Source organism: Sinocyclocheilus grahami, unplaced genomic scaffold (assembly GCF_001515645.1).
Source record: "Sinocyclocheilus grahami isolate Dianchi unplaced genomic scaffold, SAMN03320097.WGS_v1.1 scaffold6.1, whole genome shotgun sequence".
Classification (NCBI taxonomy): domain Eukaryota; kingdom Metazoa; phylum Chordata; class Actinopteri; order Cypriniformes; family Cyprinidae; genus Sinocyclocheilus; species Sinocyclocheilus grahami.
In genome coordinates, this window is record NW_015505185.1 from 805,140 (window position 1) to 825,667 (window position 20,528).

Below are 20,528 nucleotides of genomic sequence, written 5' to 3' on the forward strand. Positions count from 1 at the left end.
CGTCTTCAGTTCCTCTCGATGGCTGCTTCTCCGAGGCCGTGCACTGAATGAAAACGCCTCAGCTCCCTGGGGACGCCAAGAGAGACTGGAGCAAGGAAACAACATGGCTCTTTGAGAAATGTTCTAGATTGATACGACAAGTGATATCTGACAAAAATATTATTATTAGATATTCCTAGTAACTACTGGTAAGACGGATCCAAAGTGGTTGCTTTCTGACTGTCATCGATTTTGAGACCAGCACTGTGTCATTTAGTTCTAACTTTAACGAAAATAAAAGCATGCATGCCTCTCCTAATTAAGTGTTTCTGCTGATCGTTACCAAGGGCACCATTTCAGTGCGACTGCATCTGCGGCGTGCGAGCAGTCACCCCCTCATTTGTGAATCACTTCCTGTTGTATTTGTCACAGTGAACTGCAGCACGAGAGGTCTTTGGTTACAGCATCACTGCAGTTCGTTTTTTCTGGGCCATGAGATACTGTGCTGATTTCATTGATCCTTTATTGATTATGACATGCTCAAGTGAAGCTTTTACATCCTGTGAGCTTCAGTTAACTTTTTCAAAGTAGTAGGCTAATTATGACTGTCTTGATGTTCTTTTTCTCTTTCCTTCAGTGTGATCCAGGAGAGGCCACTAAGCTGCTGTACGACTTGCTGTACACAGAGCCCATAAAGATCGTCTTGATGCCAGGTTGCAGCTCTGTGTCTACGCTTGTGGCCGAGGCAGCACGCATGTGGAACCTTATAGTGGTGTGTTTGCTATGTGTACATCTCGGTCTGAACTATTTACATCTGCATTGTTGATCATTGGTTTCTCCATTCACCTGAATTTGACTGTAGAATGTTAGAGAGTTTTGTATTGGGAGGTAGGTTTATCGTCATTCCTACTGAAGCTTGTTTTTGCCATGGAATTAAAAACATAAAAAAGATAATTGCGACTTTTTATCTCACACTTCAATCGTCTTTTCTCAGAATTGTGAGGTGTAAACTTGCAATTGTGAAAAAAAAGTCTGAATTGCGAGACATAAAAAAAAAATCAGAGGAAAAAAGTCTGAATTGGGAGATGTAAACTCAGATTTGCAAGAAAAAAGTCAAGAGTTGTGGGATTAAAAAGTCACAATTACATATTTATATTTTATTCTGTGACAGAAACAGGCCTCTATACATTCCTGATTAAACAAAATGGTAAAATGATAAAACAGTTTCACTGTCCTTAACTGCAACTAGATTAGAGATTTCAGTGCAAAAGTGCTACATATAACAAGCAGTTCTGTGTTGTTTTTGGGTCAAGGAACAAAAAGAATTTGGACTTGTGATCTTATTGACTTTCTGTAGTTTGTTGACACTTTTGAAGAAGCTGACAAATTAAAACTGTCAAAAGAGGCACTCAAGGAAGTCAGAGAACCGAATGAGAAAGTGTAAAAAAAAGAATAAAATACACAAGATACTCTTTGCAATTTGACAAAATAATTAAGTTTTCCAATTATTCTCTTTCTATCTGGCATCCACCGAGGTTTGCAGGAATTTGAAAAGTAATGTTCTCAACACTGTCTTTGTTCTTGACTTTCAAATGAGTTTACTTATGTGGAAAAGTTGAGTTTGCTGCATGTAATTTAGAAAAAGTTGGAAAAGGCGAATTGTGAGTTTACTTATAACAAATCAACTCTCCAAGGAAACCTGTAAGACTTCAGTTACTTTTTTGACAGATGGGTTTGTACTCTAGTAGATTATGACAGAGATGCTCATGAAAAATGAATAGCTGTTTATACGAGACAGTGTAGGCAAATCAACCCTTGTGAAAAAGAATTACACTTGAGCATACTTTAAAAAAGAGTTCTTGTTATGGAAATAATATATACTTAAAGGGTTAGTTCACCCAAAAATGAAAATTAGGCTGCGTTATACTCACCCCCGAGGCATCCTAGGTGTATATGACATTCTTCTTTCAGACGAATCCAGTCGGAGTTATATTAAAAATTGTCTTTGATCTTTTAAGCTGTTTCATGGCACTCAGCGGGTGTTGCATTGCTTCAGTCCAAAAGAACTTAAATAAAAATTGCCCATCCATAAAAAAAAAGTGCCTCACATGGCTCCGGGGGTTGAACAAAGGCCTTCTGTAGCGAATCGATGCGTTTTTGTAAGAAAAATATCCATATTCAAAACGTAATAATCACTTGAATCTAGCTTGTGCCAGCAGTTGTACACAGAAGCAGTTGCAGTTGCTGGGAGCATGATGTATGAGGTCAGCGTTGCGCATGCGCCGGTGAGTCTCCTGAAAACCAACGTTTGCTTACAAGATCAAAGGAAGCAAAGTTTCCTTACTTTAGCAAAGGAAAACCAGTCTCCTCTTGGCTTATATCAAAATCCTCCGACATTCTTCTTTACAAATCCTCGTTTTGTTCTTCTAATAAGTGACAGTTTGATCTCTCCCCTGCACTTCCGCGTTCGTTACTTCTGAGCGGCGCATGCACAAAGCCAACCTCATACGTCATTCCCCCGGAACTGCTTCTGTTTACAACAGTGAGCGCAAGCTAGATTCAAGTGATTATTACGTTTTGAATATGGATATTTTTCTTAAAAAAACGCACCGATTCACCCCCCGGAGCCGTGTGAGACACTTTTTTTTATGGATGGGCGATTTTTATTTAAGTTCTTTTGGACTGATGCATGCAACACCCGCTGAGTGGCATTAAACAGCTTGAAAGATCAAAGACTATTTTTTATATAACTCCGACTGGATTCGTCTGAAAGAAGAATGTCATATACACCTAGGATGCCTCGGGGGTGAGTAAAACGCAGCCTAATTTTCATTTTTGGGTGAACTAACCCTTTAAGTGCAAACTAAATGTAATGTTTTCCATCACTTCAATGTGAGTTAATTGCAGTTAAATGAAAATATATTCTAGTTAAAATTTTACTAAATGGTAAAATTATACATTTTTGACCTTTTAAAGTGCATTTTTTAATCTTTATACAGTATGTAATGCAGCGTTTCTGTCATTTCTATTGAAAGTTGATATCATTTATTTATATATATAGGCTATATTAAAATAACACATTTGTAATGTTACATTAATGTATAAAGTTGCAATTGATTACATTTTAAATATATTAAATTAAATGTAATATAGCATAACACAGTTAAAATTATAATCAAATTCTGTTTTATGTTATGCCAACATATCAAACGAAGTGTACTACTTTAAAGCATGAAAATATTATTAACACATGATGCCTTAAAATGTACTTTAAAGTGAAAGTAAACTGAGGTGTTTTAATAAGTAAAGTATTACATTATAAGTACAGTTACTTTAAAAATGGGTTATTTTAAGGTGTCCTTGTTACAGTGTAATTATACAGTTAAGTACAGAGTAATATTAATGAACTACATGTACTTACTATATGGTTATGGTTAGGATTAGGGTTTGGTTAAGGGTTACTTGTATATAATTATGCATAATTTATTGTTATTATAATAGTAAGTACATGTAACGTGTAACAAGGACACCTTAAAATAAAGTGTTATAATAAGTAGCCTACTCATTTAATTCTTTTTCATCAGGCAACCTGGTTCATTGCTTGAAATACAAAGGTTTATTTCTGAAGCAGAAAGCAGTTAGCATTCCTACGTTGTGCCTTTCTAAGTACTGACACGTCAACATTGGATGTAGAAACAGATTGGCTTATTTATTCAAGTTTCTGGCTTCACTGGGTTGACATTTACCCTTCTTCCAGTGTGTGCAGAAATCTGACTAATATTTTTGCTCTGCTTTTGCTTTGTGTTTCGTTCTTTTCAGGGGTATCAAATAAGGTCAACCATATAGCTGAGTAAATCTTTCCAATATGCTCTCTCTATCCTTCCACCTTTTTAACTGCTGTCTCCCTCTCTCTCTGTAGTTTTCATACGGCTCCAGTTCTCCAGCTTTATCCAACCGCCAGCGCTTTCCCACTTTCTTCCGTACGCACCCGTCAGCAACTCTGCATAATCCCACACGTGTGCGGCTCTTCCAGAAGTGGGGATGGACAAAGATTGCCACCATCCAGCAGACCACTGAAGTCTTTACCTCAGTCAGTCCTACATCCAAAACATTCTCTCTTATTTATCATACTCTGTATATTCATGCTGTGCTTTTCCAACTGCTACCAGGTTCTGAAGATTTCTGGTGACGAATAAGATTTTGGTTGAGACCGTCCTCTTAGTTAAACCTCAAATACAGCTCACTGTGTGAAATGCATCTTGAAACTTTAAAGGAATAGTTCACTCAAAAATGAAAATTCTGATTAATTACTCAACCCTCATGTCGTTCCAAACCCATAAGATCTTCGTTCATCTTCGGGACACAAATTAAGATATTTTTGATGAAGTCCGAGAGCATTCTGACCCTGCATACACAGCAACGCAATTAATGACAGAATTTTCATTTTCAAAAATGAAAATTCTGTCATTAATTATTAATTGTGTCAGCTGCGTCATGCCGGATCTGTTTGCTACGTTGTTGTGATTTGATCTGAACGAAAACGTTTGGACTGTTTACGTCCAGCTGATACTCTCCAAAATGGCACCAGGGTGACACGGAGGAGACAAATTGTTGAATAAAGTCGTTTTTATTTTTATTTTGCACACAAAAATTATTCTTGTAGCTTCGTAAAATTACGGTTGAACCCCTGATGTCACATGGATTATTTTACAGATCTCCTTGCTACGTTTCTGGACTTGAGAACATTTCAGTTGCATTGCTGTCTATGCAGGGTCAGACAGCTCTCAGATTCCATCAAAAATATCTTAATTTGTGTTGCGAAGATGAACGAAGGTCTTACGGGTTTGAAACGACATGAGGGTGAGTAATTAATGACAGAATTTAAATTTTTGGGTGAACTAACCCTTTAAACACACAGCAACAAAAAACGGCATACAAATTTGAAAGGTCACTAAGAAATTGAAAATGGAAAATGGTCATAAAAAATTAATTATGACTGTGTTTGCGCAAAAAACTTTGATGCACGCTATAAGTAGACCTCAGGGGGAAATTAAATGTAAAAAAAATGGTATGACCCCTTTAAAGGAAGTAATTTTCCAGAAAAGTGGTTTCCTGTACATCTTAAAACTGTTAGTGAGCTTAGCTGCCCCTTTACTCTAAGGTTAATGCCTCAGAGTGAATGGCAAAGACCGTGGTTGATTATTCTCTCCTTAAGTGATGAAGGACTCTTAAAGTCATTTTTCTTCATGTTGGCTGCTAGGAATATTGACCAAGTCATAAATCTCTCGTGCGTGGATTCAGTATTGAGCTAGTGTAATTCCGCTAGGCTAATGATCCCTCTCCATCTCTTCACCAGCTCATCTCTTTTTCTCATTTACTTTCATCCCAGTCCTTCTCTCCTGTTCACATCCTCTTTCTTTCTCCATATTCCGCCATTCATTGATGTCGGGTATCTCATTGGCACCTTTTCAAAAATACACTGCCTCGTTGCCTACATAGAATGATTTGCAAAGCTCTACATAGGCATCATAAATAGCACTCCTGAGTGAGTATATCAATCATGTAATGAAATGTAATGATATACACGCATGCTATTTTAATATTATAGTTAACTATTTTTATTTTTATTGATAGTTATATATTGAAAGAATCACGAGGTCTCGTTGGCACCTTTTCAAAAATACACTGCCTCGTTGCCTACATAGAATGATTTGCAAAGCTCTACATAGGCATCATAAATAGCACTCCTGAGTGAGTATATCAATCATGTAATGATATACACGCATGCTATTTTTATATTATAGTTAACTATTTTTATTTTTATTGATAGTTATATATTGAAAGAATCACGAGTATATCTATTCAATTGTTTATATATAATATTTTGATTTTAACTATTTAATACATTTTAATTTTATTATAAGTTTATATTATGTATATCAGTTTTTCAGTTGTTGTTAATATTTTGAATTAATTTGAGTCATTTGTTGTGTGTTTTTGGCATCAATATTATTATTATTTAAATATGTCTATACAGTTTTCTGTTGAATTTTAATTTGAGAAATGTTGCTTTGGAAACTAGCTGAAATAAAATAAGTAAATTTTATTTAATGTAATGAAAATGTTTTTTTTTATGCGTTTGATGTTAGTTTTCGTTTTAGTTAACAATAATAATAACCCTGATCTTTATATTATAGTTAACAACTTTTTTTAATGATACTTGAGGATACTATTATATATTAAATGAATTATGAGTTTTTTTTTATTATTTATATATTATAAAAAGCATAAATATTTTTGGATAATAATTTTGTTTCCGGATTGCACTTATATCGCCTTAAAAAGGGTTTTGTAACGGAGCTCATATCTCCATCTTTTTTCCATTCATCTTTCTTTCTGGACTGTGTTCTTTTTCTCTATATCTTTTACTTTGGTGTGCACTTTGACCATTCATCTCATGGCCTCCTTTTGTTCTTCTCTTTCACTCGCTCCTTGATCTTTTCATGTGCGCTCTTCTTGCCTGTCCTCCGCTCTCCAGAAACATCACTCCTGTCCTGTCACTCCTGCTCTCTTTTTTTCTCTCTCCAGACTTTGGATGATCTGGAGGAGCGTGTGAAGGAGGCCGGAATCGAGATAAGCGTTAGACAGAGCTTCCTCACGGATCCCGCAGTGGCTGTCAAAAACCTGAAGGTGCTTTGATGAAAAATTCACCAGCCGCTCACTTCCTCTCCTCAGCCCGTGACGGGTAGCTAGCAGGCAGAGCGCATGAAAATCTTATGTGAAATAAATCAACAGTCTGAAGGATCGGTCCCCTCTGTCAGATCAAGTGACGGTTCGGATACTGTCTCGGTCACTGCTGACAGTTATTATTGAATAATTAGACAGCACTTTTTATTGTAAACTGATATTGCATGAAGATCTCATGAGACTGTCTTTTTAAATGCTTGGCTTAAAATATTTTGGCATATGCCTAGCCTTATATAATTCCTCTGAATATAAAATCTTCAATGTTTTTAAAGGTCATGTGTGTAATTTCACTGCTACAATATTTTCTCCTTTCACATCAATATGCACATCAACTATAAGGAATCCTGTATGATTTCTCTGGAAAATGTTTAGAAAAGCTTTTTGAAAATTGTCATTATTTGTGCTATTCTGTTTGGTAATGCTAATGGTTCAGAAATGACATACTTCACCTTTAAAGCATGTCACGAACTAAAGCAGGAAGTCACAAGAAGTGTTCTTACACATGACTAAATCAGCGTAACCCACATACTCAAGTGGCTTATTGCTTTTATGTAGAAATGTTCAATAGAGAGTCATATTTATAATAAATAGTTATCAAAATAAAAAATAATCCTAGCAACTAATGTAGTTCATTACAGGCTGTTTGTGGTTACCAAACAACATAGCAGCTTTAACTGCAGCTGATCAAATCAGAATTTATATATAATCAATATAATATTTATATATATTTATTCCTTATGTTAGTGTTGGTATACTGTTAGTGTTAGTATAAATTGCAAATAAATTAATAAACTGTGGTAAAGTCATTATTAATAATCATTCTTGCTATTTGTTGTCTGTAGCTATGTTTCCACCTATGGGAAAATTATGAAGAAAGAAATTGTAATTGATTCTCAAATATCTTTAATGCCGTTTCTATCCAGTGTTTTTATGCATGATCCCAAATTTGCGTAAAATATGTGGATGTAAATCAGGCTAGTGACACATTGTGGGATGTTTCTGTGTCTTGATTTCTTTTCTCGAATACGTTTCCAGCGTCAAGATGCTAGAATCATAGTCGGCCTCTTTTACGAGACTGAAGCCAGAAAGGTGTTTTGCGAGGCAAGTGACAATTACAGTTCTTTTTTACAAGTACATCTGAACTGTCAATTTATTTATATCAGTTCAGCTCGATGTTTCTACTCAGTTTGAGTTAACTCACTGTGGCTTAACTGAGATTAAAATATTGAATAAGATTATTGCTTAAGCACTAACCTTGAAAACATGGTGTCATCTTTGGCAGGTCTTCAAAGAGAAACTCTATGGTAAGAAGTACGTATGGTTCCTCATCGGCTGGTACGCAGACAACTGGTTTAAGATCAAAGATCCAGCCATCAATTGCACAGTGGAGAACATGACGGAAGCCGTGGAAGGGCACGTCACTACTGAAATCGTCATGCTAAACCCGGAGACCGTCCGCGGTGCCTCCAACCTGGTGAGTGGATCTTATGACTAATTCAGACAAGGACTTTTACATTGGATCATGCTTATGTTAAAACTGCCTATAAAAATCCCTCCACAGACCTCGCAAGAGTTCCTGGCCCAGCTGATGTCACGTCTTGGGGGAAAGAATCCGGAAGAAACGGGTGGATTTCAGGAAGCTCCACTGGCATATGATGCTGTGTGGGCTCTTGCACTGGCCCTCAATAAAACAGTGGCCCCTCTGAGGGCCAAAAGCTGGGCATTGGAGGATTTCAACTACAACAACAAGGAAATCACTGCTGAGATTTACCGAGCCCTCAACACCAGCTCGTTTGAAGGAGTGTCTGTGAGTTGATGAATAACTTTTCTGAAAAACATCAGAAATAGCTGTCAGATAACAATGAGATAAAATACTCCAGACGATAATTTCTCAGACCTGTCAGAGAGCCTTTTAAATCTTAAACTCATAGAGAAACTCATCAGTCTCAGATGATCACATTTTTATGATAACAATGAGTTCAAACTCATTATGGGATGATTCAGCCTTTATTTTCCACAGATCTTTGCCTTTTATGCTTCTGTTTTCATGATGAGTCACAAATGGATTTCATAAATGATGATTTTGTATCAACTTTTTATATTTATGCATTTGTGTTTCGTAGGGTCATGTCGTGTTTGATGCTCAAGGTTCACGTATGGCCTGGACTCTCATTGAGCAACTGCAAGGTACAAAAAAACTGAAATCCCTAAAACTGATGTAGAAGATAATGATGATAACATAATAATGCACTTAACTGCATTTAAAAGGGTCACATCCTAAATTTTTGTGGTGTTGTATAATTGTTCACTTATGATAGAATAACCAATAAACACTTTTTCAATATTTTACGTAAAAGTTGTTTTTGGGGAAAAAAAACGTTTTTTGTTTTTTTTTCAAAGATTATGATTGTAATAACCGTGACATCATTTCTACCACACAGTTCTACTGTTGTAAATTAGTATTTTATTGTTCCCAGTCAACTGAATGTTTTTTTTTTTTTTAGCTGTGATGTTTGCTTAGCTGGATAGAAAAAAAATTCCACCACCCTTGTAAAAAAAAATAATTTCTACCACACAGTTCTACTGTTGTAAATTAGTATTTTATTGTTCCCAGTCAACTGAATGTTTTTTTTTTTTAGCTGTGATGTTTGCTTAGCTGGATAGAAAAAAAATTCCACCACCCTTGTAAAAAAAAAAAGTGCACTGAATTGTATTGTAATTGTATATTAATGTATATATTACATTTGTATATACAGTGCTGGGTAGTAACTGATTATATGTAATCTGGATTACGTAATCAAATTCCAAAAATTAGGTACTTGTAATTAGATTATATTAAATTTTAAAATACTCATAATCAGACTATAGTTGCTTTTGATTGATTATATGATTACATATTATTCACACAATAGCAATACATGTTTCAGAATTGATTGATTCTTCTTAATTGATCTTTTTAATCTTTTAAATTTTCCTTTCTAAAATAGACCACCACTTATTCAGAAGTCTTCTAGTTTTGTGGACATTCGCACAAAGACCAGTCAGGTGGCTATAATTACTCAGAAAATTGAGACGCCACACAGCACTGGATTTATGAACATTTGCATGTTCCCTGTTTTCTAAAGTTGGGAAAAAGGTCACGTGACATGCAGGTAAAAAAAAGTTAGCGTTTTATTTTGATTATTGTTGTTTTGAAATGATTTATTTTTGCTTTACATTTTTATGATTTAATTAATTATCAGCTTTTCATTAAACTCACAAACCCCTTGCAATTCTTTCACAAAGCCCAGTTTGTGAAACCTAGATGTTTTATGCACTTCATGTTCTTAATAACAACAAATGGAATGTTTTTGCTTTCTCTTTGCATTTTTATAGCAAAATGGTACAAGGTTTTCATATTTAAATCAATGTGATAAATGAGTTAGGTCAAAAGGAATCCAAAAGTAATCAAAAAGTAATCGGATTATATTCCCTGAAATGTATGTTTTTCATGTAATTTGGAATCAGTAACCGACTACAATTTGAAAGTAATCTACCCAGCACTGTATGTATATATATAATATGAATCATAAAATGAAATGCTAACTAAGTGTGTTATTGAATGCATAATTTGATTTGTGGTAGAAATTACACTGTGATGGGGGGGGGGGGGGGGGGGGGGACGAGCAAAATTGTAACTTCTTCTTCTACCACCTTTGACTCGCTACTTTTTGATGCCATGTCAAAGACGTACAGTTTGTTTAAAAGAAGCTTAAAGCAAGTGAAGGTTGAAACCTTAAAGAGCTTAAAAACTTTTGACAGTGCTATTTTTCTATGTAACTGTGTGCACATACTCTTTCATGGGCATTGGTAGCCCGTCGTCACATTTGCATGTTCCCTGTTTTCTAAAGTTGGGGAAAAGGTCACGTGACATGCAGGTAAAAAAATTTTGACAAAATTTTGACAAACTGACAAAATTCTCCTATGTGTCAATGTCCACTGTTGGACATTGTTAGTAGACAAATTAAACTAGTTAGAGTGTGAAAAGTGACTTTATGTTAGAAATAAAATGTCTAAAAGAAACTTTCTAAAAGTCCAAAGGGCCTAAACTGCCTGTAGTTAAAGAAAATCCCATTTATCCTGCTTCCTGCTCATTACTTCACTGTGTCTGCGGTCGTATTTTAGTGTTAAAGATTTCTGAATGACCCAAATTTCCTGTCTGGACTGGTGAGAGAGTCTTAAGTTTTGTGTTTGCGAAAGTTTGTCTACATAGTACATCAAAGTCTTTGATATCCAAAAAGCAAAGTTTTTCTACAATATGTTGCCTTTCAGATTAACTTTGATCAATGCAGTTGGGCTTGTTTTTTTTTCCCGACCCATTGATGCAGTTCTAAGTCGACTATTTTTCCAGATTTGTCGAGTCAGGCCTCTTTTGAAGCTTTTATTGCAGTGCTTAGTGCAAGCAAGTTTTCTTAATGTGACCTTTAGTTGACACACTGTTAATTACATGCTATATTTACACAAGACTTTTAATACAAGCCTTTAAAAACATTACATTGTTCATTACATTGTCTATAGTACAAAAGGAATTCATGGACAGATGAGGGTCTCTTTTTTTGGGGTCAAGGCTGAAGAAGATGGTTTCATATACACTTTTCTTTCAGGCGTTTCTCGTCTTTCATTTAACTTCTTGCATTTTTTTCCCTCAGGTGGGAGCTACAAGAAGATTGGATACTATGACAGCACAAAAGGCAACCTGTCCTGGTATGGAAACGACAAATGGATCGGTAAGAGAAACCAGCCTTTTTCTGCACGTGGGGACAGCTCTGTCCATTCCACTCCCGTCACCTTTCACAGCCGCGCTCGGCTCGTCGAGATTGAGGCTTACCAGTATTGATTTCTGTTAGCTCAACAAAGCCCTGTCGCGCTCTTTAATACATCGCTAACAATTAGCTGTCCTTTCTGCTAGAGGAGGCCATACAGGCCCAGGGGAGCGGAGAAGTGGAACCGCGGTGCCGTTCACGCTCGCTCTGACCTTTGTGCAGCTCTGTGAATTTGCTCGATTGACAAACCGGTATTGATGAAAGAAGATGTAAGGCGCAGAGCGGATCAAATGAAAATGTGTGATGATGCTCACCGATAAATGGGAAAGTACAACGTGTAGGAAAGAGTGTGAAATTGAAAAAGTAATTTAATCTTTCTGTGGAAAGGTAAACCAAGGTTTTGTTCAAAAATCCAATTTTTTGACGTCTTTGACTCCGATCCATTAAGTTGTTTGCGGTCTTGAACAAAGGGTCAAGGCTAGTTAGCACGGTTCAGTTTGGCCCTGCTGGTGGCTCTAAAAAGCATCTCTTTCCATCTACAGTGATTCAAAATAGCTGTATTCTGTCCCAATTTTTTTTAATATATATATATATATATATATATATATATTAGTGTATGTAAATACATGTATGTATTTTCAAAATATATACTGTATATGTGTGTATTTATATATATGTATTTATATATATGTATATATATATATATATATATATATGTATGTATATATGTGTGTGTTTGTGTGTTTATTTTTTACGATTATGATATGACATTTTAGGATTCTTTGTATTTAGATTAGTATTTAGTAAATTCGTAGTATTTACCAGTCTAGTTAAATTGACTTGTATTTTTTCCCTTTGTGCTGCTTTTAATGTCACAGCTCAGAATAGCTGTGGGGGAAAAAATGTGCAACCCAATGCAAACCATATCTAAATGCTGTCTGAAACATGATTATAATAATATTTTTAGAAATATGTTTCAGTTCTAAATGATCAGATTAGATGAAGTACTTTTTTTCCTCATTCAGGATGCTGTGTGACTGTCACACAAAGTGCAGTGTCACTTATTTATGCTCACATTGACTGCATTTAGAGTGTACTGAATGAGCAAACGGGTATGTGGTTTGACACTCAGCATATGCATGAATGTGTAAATAGTACAGAAATGCCTCTGATGCTTATTATTGTGTCATGCGCCTTGTGAAATCATTTTCAGTTTTCCATTGGCCTTTTTGGGCAGCCAGTCCTAAAAATGCAGCGTGAACAAAGCAAAAGAAACACTTTACTTTTAAAAGCGTCCTGTCAGGTGCAATGTCACCCTAAGAATAGCTTCGATAAAAAATGCATAGTTGTTGCTCAACTTGCTCCTTTTTCTGCATGGATGCCGGGATACTATTCTAGTGAATCATTAACAAAAGCACCAATCAGTGCCTTCCCTACTACCCCAAAAATTGGTTTTCTGCCAAGAAATGGGAATTGAATTGCCGCCACCAAAATCCTGTATTTTCTCACCCAAGAGATACAGAGGCGATTATTTGCTGGATTTGCCCGGTCCTCTTCTGTGAGTCATTCTTGATTTAGGCTCTAATCAATCATTCATGCTGTGATCCCATTGAGTGGATTCCACCAGCGTGACGGTAACAAAGCAGCACTGCCCTACATTAGACGAGTAATGACCTCACACTTCACTAGAACTTGTTTTCTGAATGGCTACAAGGTGAAGATCAATGCTGCAGGCAGACATTTTGGAAAAAGTGAAAGATTATTATAGATGTCAGTGTCAGCTTAGTGACTGAACACTGCAATTTACTGTATTTGACAGGGTGATTACAGTGTTTCCAAAGTGTATGAAATGCATTCAGATGTGAAAGTTTCTGAAGGTTTTATTATTATTATCTTTTTTAAAGAACACAAGGTTGGGTTCTATAAAGTGAGAGAGTGTGTTTAGATACTTTAGCTACATATAAATTTATTTATATATTTAGTTTATATAGTTAATTCTTTTTCTGTGGGATGGGAGTTTTGTGGCTTTTAGTCCAATGTCTATTATTTTTGAGACCATCTATATGCTAATATCCTCCTAAAAGGTCACAAGATTAACTTTAAATACAATGCTTTATAGTAAGGTTCAGTGTGATAAAATTAATTACAGTAAATTAGGTATGTAAAAAAAAAATATATATATATACCCACAATATGCCATTTGGGGTCAGTAGTTTTTTTTTTTTTTTTTAAAGAAATTAATATTTTTATTTAGGAAGGATGCATTAAATTGATCAAAAGTGACAGCAAAGACTTTCGCATTGTCGCAAAAGTTTATATTTGAAATATATGCTGTCATTTAGAACTTTCTATTCCAAGAATCCTGAAAAAAAAGTACCACGGTTTACACACACACAAAAATTACACACCAAGTTTTCAATATTGATAATCACACAGAATGTTTGAGTAGCAAATCAGCATATTACAATGATTTCTAAAGGATCATGTGACACTGAAGACTAGGGCTGGACAAGTAATAGAAAAGTAATTAACCGACGTAACTTTCTCATGTCAGTTATTTCGTTTTTTTAAACCTGTTAATACTTTCCCCAGGGTTGCCAGGTCCGCAAAACAAAACAAGCCCGATTGCTATTCAAAACAAGACCAAAACTAGCCCAATCTCATTTTTTCCCCAGTTTTCCCCTCCGTTGTGTGTCCCCTTCCTCTAATATAATCATGCTCAGGGAGTCGTGGCCTAGTGGTTAGAGGTTCGACTTGTAACCCAAAGGTTGCGGGTTCGAGTCTTGTAACGGCAGGGATTGTAGGTGGGGGGAGTGAATGTACAGTGATCTCTCCCACCTTCAATACCACGACTGAGGTGCCCTTGAGCAAGGCACCGGACCCCCAACTGCTCCCCGGGCGCCGCAGCATAAATGGCTGCCCACTGCTCCGGGTGTGTGTTCACGGTGTGTGTGTGTTCACTGCTGTGTGTGTGCACTTTGGATGGGTTAAATGCAGAGCACTAATTCCAAGTATGGGTCACCATACTTGGCCACATGTCACGTCACTAAAAAAGTCACTAAAAGGTAGTGGTTAAACAGATCACGGATTAATTGCAGAATTTAACCATAATAGAGTATAAGTTTATCATTTGTTCGTATTTACACAAGCAAGCGAATTTTAAACAATTCTAGAGAGAAAAGGCGAAAGGGAACTCGATTCGTTACTCGCGAACACCGAACTGAATCCTCTTCTGAATCCTGTGAACAGACACATACACATAAAATTGACAAAATACCCATCTCGACAATCATTCAGGTAAACGCAGTCAGTTATGTCTCAAGTGAATGAAAACAGCTGAGAATGAAAACAGCTGAGAAAGAAATCGGATGTGATGTGTATCATTATATCGGATCCGTGCATCAGGTCTTAAAGGACAGCGGCCTATAAATACTGCTGCTGTCATTAATAATCATCAAACAACAAAACAGCTGTGATAAAAATCTATATTTAATTTATACAGTGAACACTATGCAGTGTTATTTTCCCTAATTATTACATTTCTGTATTTACTACCAACCTTATTTTATTTGTAACATATTCTGTTGTATTTATATATGCTTGTAATTTGTGTATTTGTTCTTATTTTTACTGGCTGTCCTCTTGTCTCTTTAATCATGTTTAAACTTTCTTAGTTAATCTAGTAGTATTTGCTGTGTTATCAAAGAAGTACTTCGCTTTAAGTAATAAATGGAAAGCAAGTTAAATTGAAATATTTTTATTTTCTTGCTGATCCGAAAAATGATCCGATCAGTGGGCCAAAAACCGTAATGTGATCCGAACCGTGAGATTTGTGAACCGTTGAACCACTATGCTCAGGGGTTGGGCGATTGGTTTAATTAAAAAACGGACTGAAAAACGACCTGCGGCAGCAGCCCAAATTGGCAACCCTGACTTTTCCCTTAAAAACATACTACCTCGTGTGTAGTCACGTTACTCCGTCCAGTCAGCAGCATGAAAGCAACATATTGGAGAACTCAAACACCTGAGTCATCTGAGCAACAGGAGCAGCATAATAATATGCTTTTTACATATTTTAATGTGAAAATATATTTTTTACATTAAAACTGAAATGTGACTTTTCATAAGACCTTTTCATTTTAAGAAACGTGTGCTTTGATTTCAGTTGTTCGAAATATTCAATAAATAACCATAAACAGTTTGCATTTACTTTAATAGTTGAGCATTTTTACAGTACAAACATTGTCAGTGAACTATGAGGGAAACAAAGTAAGTAAATAAATAAAATGATCACTCATTAATCGTGATCGAGGTAAAATGTTCAATTAATCAAGATTTGATTTGATTTTGAGTCATATCTTCCAGCCCTACAGAAGAGCTGGAGTAATGATGCTGAAAAGTCAGCTTTGCATCGCAGAAATAAATTACATTTTAATATATATTCAAATAGAAAACAGTTCATTTGAATTGTAACAGTATACAATATTACTGTTTGTACTGTGTTTTTGACCTAAAAAATGCAGCCTTGGTGAGCACATTAAGGTTTATGTGTATATAAATATATATTTAATTGTATATACAAATATATGTATACAATTAAATATAATTGTATATTTAAAAAATAAGGCTAATATCCCAATAAGGCTTATATACAAAATTTTGTGTGTTTAAAACAAATGCTTCCTTCATTTAATAACACCTGACCACTGATTAAAAATAGCAATTAGTGATCCCACTCCTTTACTTTCTCTGCAGTAACTTCCTGTCGCCAAAAGGCACTGCAAAAGGGCATAAATCCAAAAACCTCCAAAAATCCATTTAACTTAATTTGACTTAATAACTTTCTTCCCGCATTTGCAAATGCACATCCTTTTTAGCCAATCACGGCTATTTTCAGAAAAACTGAATTCACAGTTATGGCCTATTTAGTCATGTCCCCCCCCCCCCATGGAAAAAAGCGGAGCATTGAGCTGGTGACATTGCTTGCCGTTTTTTGCCCTTGATAATAGCAGAAGCAGCAGCTGTTCTGTCCAAATAGCGCAGAACCTCCTCCGGGATTCGTCGGGTGAGATTTTCAAGCATTTGTGCAGTTTCTAATCTTTCTTAAAATAAAAACGTGCCCTTTAAAACACACAACATGGGTCAGAACTCAGGACTTGGTTTCTTCTGTCTTTTTGATATGGCAGTGCCCTTGCTTTTCAGCAATCTCTTTGGAGTGCCTGACAACCACTTTAGCATGACTTTCTCTTCCAAATTGCTGTGGAAACTGTTGTTAAGCCAGGTCTCCATAGCAACACCCTGTCCTGATTCTTAGATCAAGGACGATGGAAGGTTTACTGTGCGAATGCATCGACTGACAGGACAGAGCTTTCTAGCACACACAGGTTTGTTTTTGTGAAAAGTGGGGACATCCCATAGGTGTAATGGTTTTTATACTGTACAGACCGTATATTCTATTGCCCTACACCAACCCTACCCCTAAACCTACCCCTTACAGGAGACTTTGTGCTTTTTCAGATTTTCAATACACTCCATTCTGTGTGATTTATAAGCGTTTTGAAAAGTGGGGACATGGGGTAATGTCCTGAAAAGTCACCTTCTCCTTGTAATACCTATGTCATACCTTTGTCATTATACAAATTTATGTCCTCATTTGTCACAAAAACGCACGCACACACACACACACACATTTATCTCTCACAGCATTGCTGCCACATTGCAGTAGCCAATGTCAGGTGTCACTCCTGACCCATCAGTATTCTGACATTCGGAAAAGTATCAACAAACCTTGTGTCACTTTTGACGAAGCCGAGGGCAAGCTGTCTTTCACGGACACATGTCCCTCACGGTCAGCTTTCTGTCCACGGTAATGACACGATTGCTTCTGACAGAGAAATACTCTCATTTTAGTTGTTCAGTGTTAGATTTCTGCCAGTCGCTGTCATTTGTTTGTCTTTTTCAAATAGCTTTATGACAGCCATCATCGCTGTAATTATTGTTCCCACAGGAATCCTGTTTTTGGTTATAATTATAGTGACAGATTGAACAGCGAGAGGCGTAAATTCGTAATTTTAGTCACAGTTTCAGTAAGAGTGATAACATTACTGTGAGGAGTGAGAACATAATGCTTTTACTGTGAGTTTACACTGGTGTTGTCTCTTTTTACTTATTTTAGATTGATACATTGATACATAGATGATCTGTGAAATTTTAAGTTTATCTTGGATCATATGTAGGGGTTCTTACTGATGTTCACAACATGAAGATTTATTGAAACAGTTGGTAGATCGTAACTATTTTGTTTCAGTCAAACAATGTCATCCATAAACGTATATGTTTGGGGTCAGTATGAATTTGATTAATACTTTTATTTAGCAAGAATGCATTCAAATGCTCAAAAGTGACAGTAACGATATTTGTAATGGTCAAACTATTTTGATGTCAAATAAACGCTGTTTTGTTGAACTTTCAATTCATCAAAGAATTCGGAAAAAATGTCAGTTTCCGCAAAAATATTAAACATTGATATTAATAAGAAAGCAGCAAATCAGCATAAAAGAATGATTTCTGAAGGATCATGTGACACTGGAGACTAGAGTAACGATGCTTAAAATTCAGATTTGCCATCACAGAAATAAATTCTATTTTTAAATATATTAAAGTAGAAAACAGTTCTTTAATATATTTCAGAATATTACTGTTTTTACTGTAAAGCAGCTTTGGTGAGCTGCTTTCTAATAAAAACATTAAAATATCTTCTCGATCCCAAACTATTGAACGGTAGTGTACGTTAAAATTCTACTAAATTTTCAGTTGTCCACCACAAGTTTGTGATAAAACATGATTACTAACTAATCAATTATTTTGACTAATTATAATAGGCATATTTCTCTCAACTAATTTATGACTTAAATTATGCCATGCAACAGCAAAAATGTCCATCACACTGTTGTTTTCAGATAACTTAATTAAAAATAACAACATTCAAATTTGAATCTATTGATATTGACATTTCTCTGCAAGAAAAGGTCTTGTCAGTATATTTATGCACATTTATTGCCATTAGTCTTCCTGCTCTCTCCCACTTTGATCTCCTGTCATGTACACCAAATGTCTTATTTACAAGCCATTTACAATGTGTTCATACCAGATGCCATCATCAAAAATCCCCCCAGATATATACATTTGTTCTCATTTTGCAACATTTTGTTGTTGCAAGAGTTTCGAACAAAAAAATGAAACTGGCAAATGGCTCCCTGATCTCACACCAGCTCAGAAATATAACCTTCAGTCACAAATGTTTACACATTCCTTGTCCTTTGTATGTTTGTTTATTAATTTTTTGTGTGTGTATTTGTTTGGTTTTTGGGCTAGAAATGAAAGTGTAGTACTCCCAGCTCCATTTAACACATCTTTAAATCTGTTTCACAGAATTCTGCAGATTTTCCTCCAAAACAAGCGCCGAAAGTGTGAAAAGTGTGAAAGAAGTCAGAGTCCGTCTGGTCTTGCTAATGTGTGAATGCTGTGAGCTTCCTTTTCCCCTGAAATTTTCCAGACACTTGACGTGTCAAACCGGCCCAGTGGCCTTATTTCACAGAAAATTTTCTGTCTAAAAAAATCTGTTAATATTCCCTCCAAGTCAAGTGTTTCTGAAGTGTGACAGCGCAGATGTAGCTAATGACTCTCTGAACTAAGCTGGAATACTTCGCCTTTGCTCTTCGAACTCTCAACGAAGTCAATCTCTGATTTTTTTCTGCATCTAGTGTCATGTTGTTGTGATCTATACGTTCTTATCTGTTGATCTGATCCGTTCTGTCTGTGCTTCAGAGTTTCTTTTGGTTTCTCTGATATTTCCTGACGGGTTTCTCTTTTGATAGGCCTCGGCCCTCCGGCAGACCAGACCAAGGTGATTGAGGAGTTTCGTTACCTTTCCCAGAAGCTCTTTGTATCAGTGTCTGTCTTTGCTGGGCTGGGAATCCTTCTGGGCATAGTTTGCCTTTCCTTCAACATATACAACAGTAGCGTCAGGTTAGTATCCTGTGTTCATAAGAAATCCACATGCAAGAGATCTGAAATGCAGTAAAATCTTACAATTAAAAGTAATTTTAGAATTATTTTGTGTATGTCAGTATGTCAGTTTTGTCCATTTGAATTATTTTAATGACACCGCACCTCCAGTGTGTAATTTTGATCATTTTATTTCTTGAGCATTTATTTTATTTTATTATATATATAAAGGAAAATTAGATTTTTCACGATTTTTATGACTCCTTTAAATGCTCCCTTGACTGTTACAAAACAATATTTCAGCTCAGCTTAAAATGTTTTGGATTTCTCATTTTGAAACAGTGTAATATATCTGTAGTCTGTTGTAACTTTTCTGACAGATACATTCAGAACTCTCAGCCCTATCTGAACAACATGACGGCGGTGGGTTGCGTGCTGGCATTAGCAGCTGTCTTTCCTCTGGGCATCGATGGCCTCCATATCCAAAGATCACAGTTCCCCGTGGTGTGCCAGGTAGTGTCATAAATGTTATACTCACTTTTTTATTGCCGTTTCCTCTCATTCAGCCTTGACCTTTGAGCAAGACGAAGATTTGGTGTAAAAAACTAATAGCTGCTTTGGAGCTGAGCTCCCAAATTAACTCTCTGTCTCTCATTCTCTCGTAGTTTCGCCTGTGGTTGCTTGGACTAGGCTTCAGTTTAGCCTATGGCAGCATGTTCACCAAGATCTGGTGGGTTCACACCGTCTTCACCAAGAAGGATGAGAAAAAAGAGAAGAGAAAGGTAAATAATTTTGAGTGGGTAAAAAATGTATCTTGCCTATAAGGGGATGGTTTACCAAAAAATTTAAATCTGCCATCCTTTACTCATTTCTCATGTTGTTTCAATTAATAAATAACAATTATTGATAAAAAAAATTGCAATTATAAAATTATATATACATATATAAACACACACACACACACATATACAATATATATATATATATATATAT

At 35.9% G+C, this 20,528-nt stretch overlaps 1 protein-coding gene across 2 annotated transcripts in view; it reads left to right on the top strand.

The window, feature by feature from the left end:
* The window catches only part of LOC107586826 (gamma-aminobutyric acid type B receptor subunit 1-like), a 61,356-nt gene that overhangs the window by 23,496 nt on the left and 17,332 nt on the right, over nt 1-20,528 (top strand). For both annotated transcript variants that reach the window (XM_016274368.1, XM_016274376.1), the window contains exons 8-18: nt 617-751; nt 3,899-4,069; nt 6,568-6,669; nt 7,762-7,827; nt 8,009-8,200; nt 8,288-8,533; nt 8,850-8,913; nt 11,415-11,492; nt 19,406-19,556; nt 19,916-20,048; nt 20,201-20,317. In XM_016274368.1, the coding sequence (XP_016129854.1) occupies nt 617-751; nt 3,899-4,069; nt 6,568-6,669; nt 7,762-7,827; nt 8,009-8,200; nt 8,288-8,533; nt 8,850-8,913; nt 11,415-11,492; nt 19,406-19,556; nt 19,916-20,048; nt 20,201-20,317 (1,455 nt within the window). The remainder of the gene's footprint in view (nt 1-616; nt 752-3,898; nt 4,070-6,567; nt 6,670-7,761; nt 7,828-8,008; nt 8,201-8,287; nt 8,534-8,849; nt 8,914-11,414; nt 11,493-19,405; nt 19,557-19,915; nt 20,049-20,200; nt 20,318-20,528) is intronic.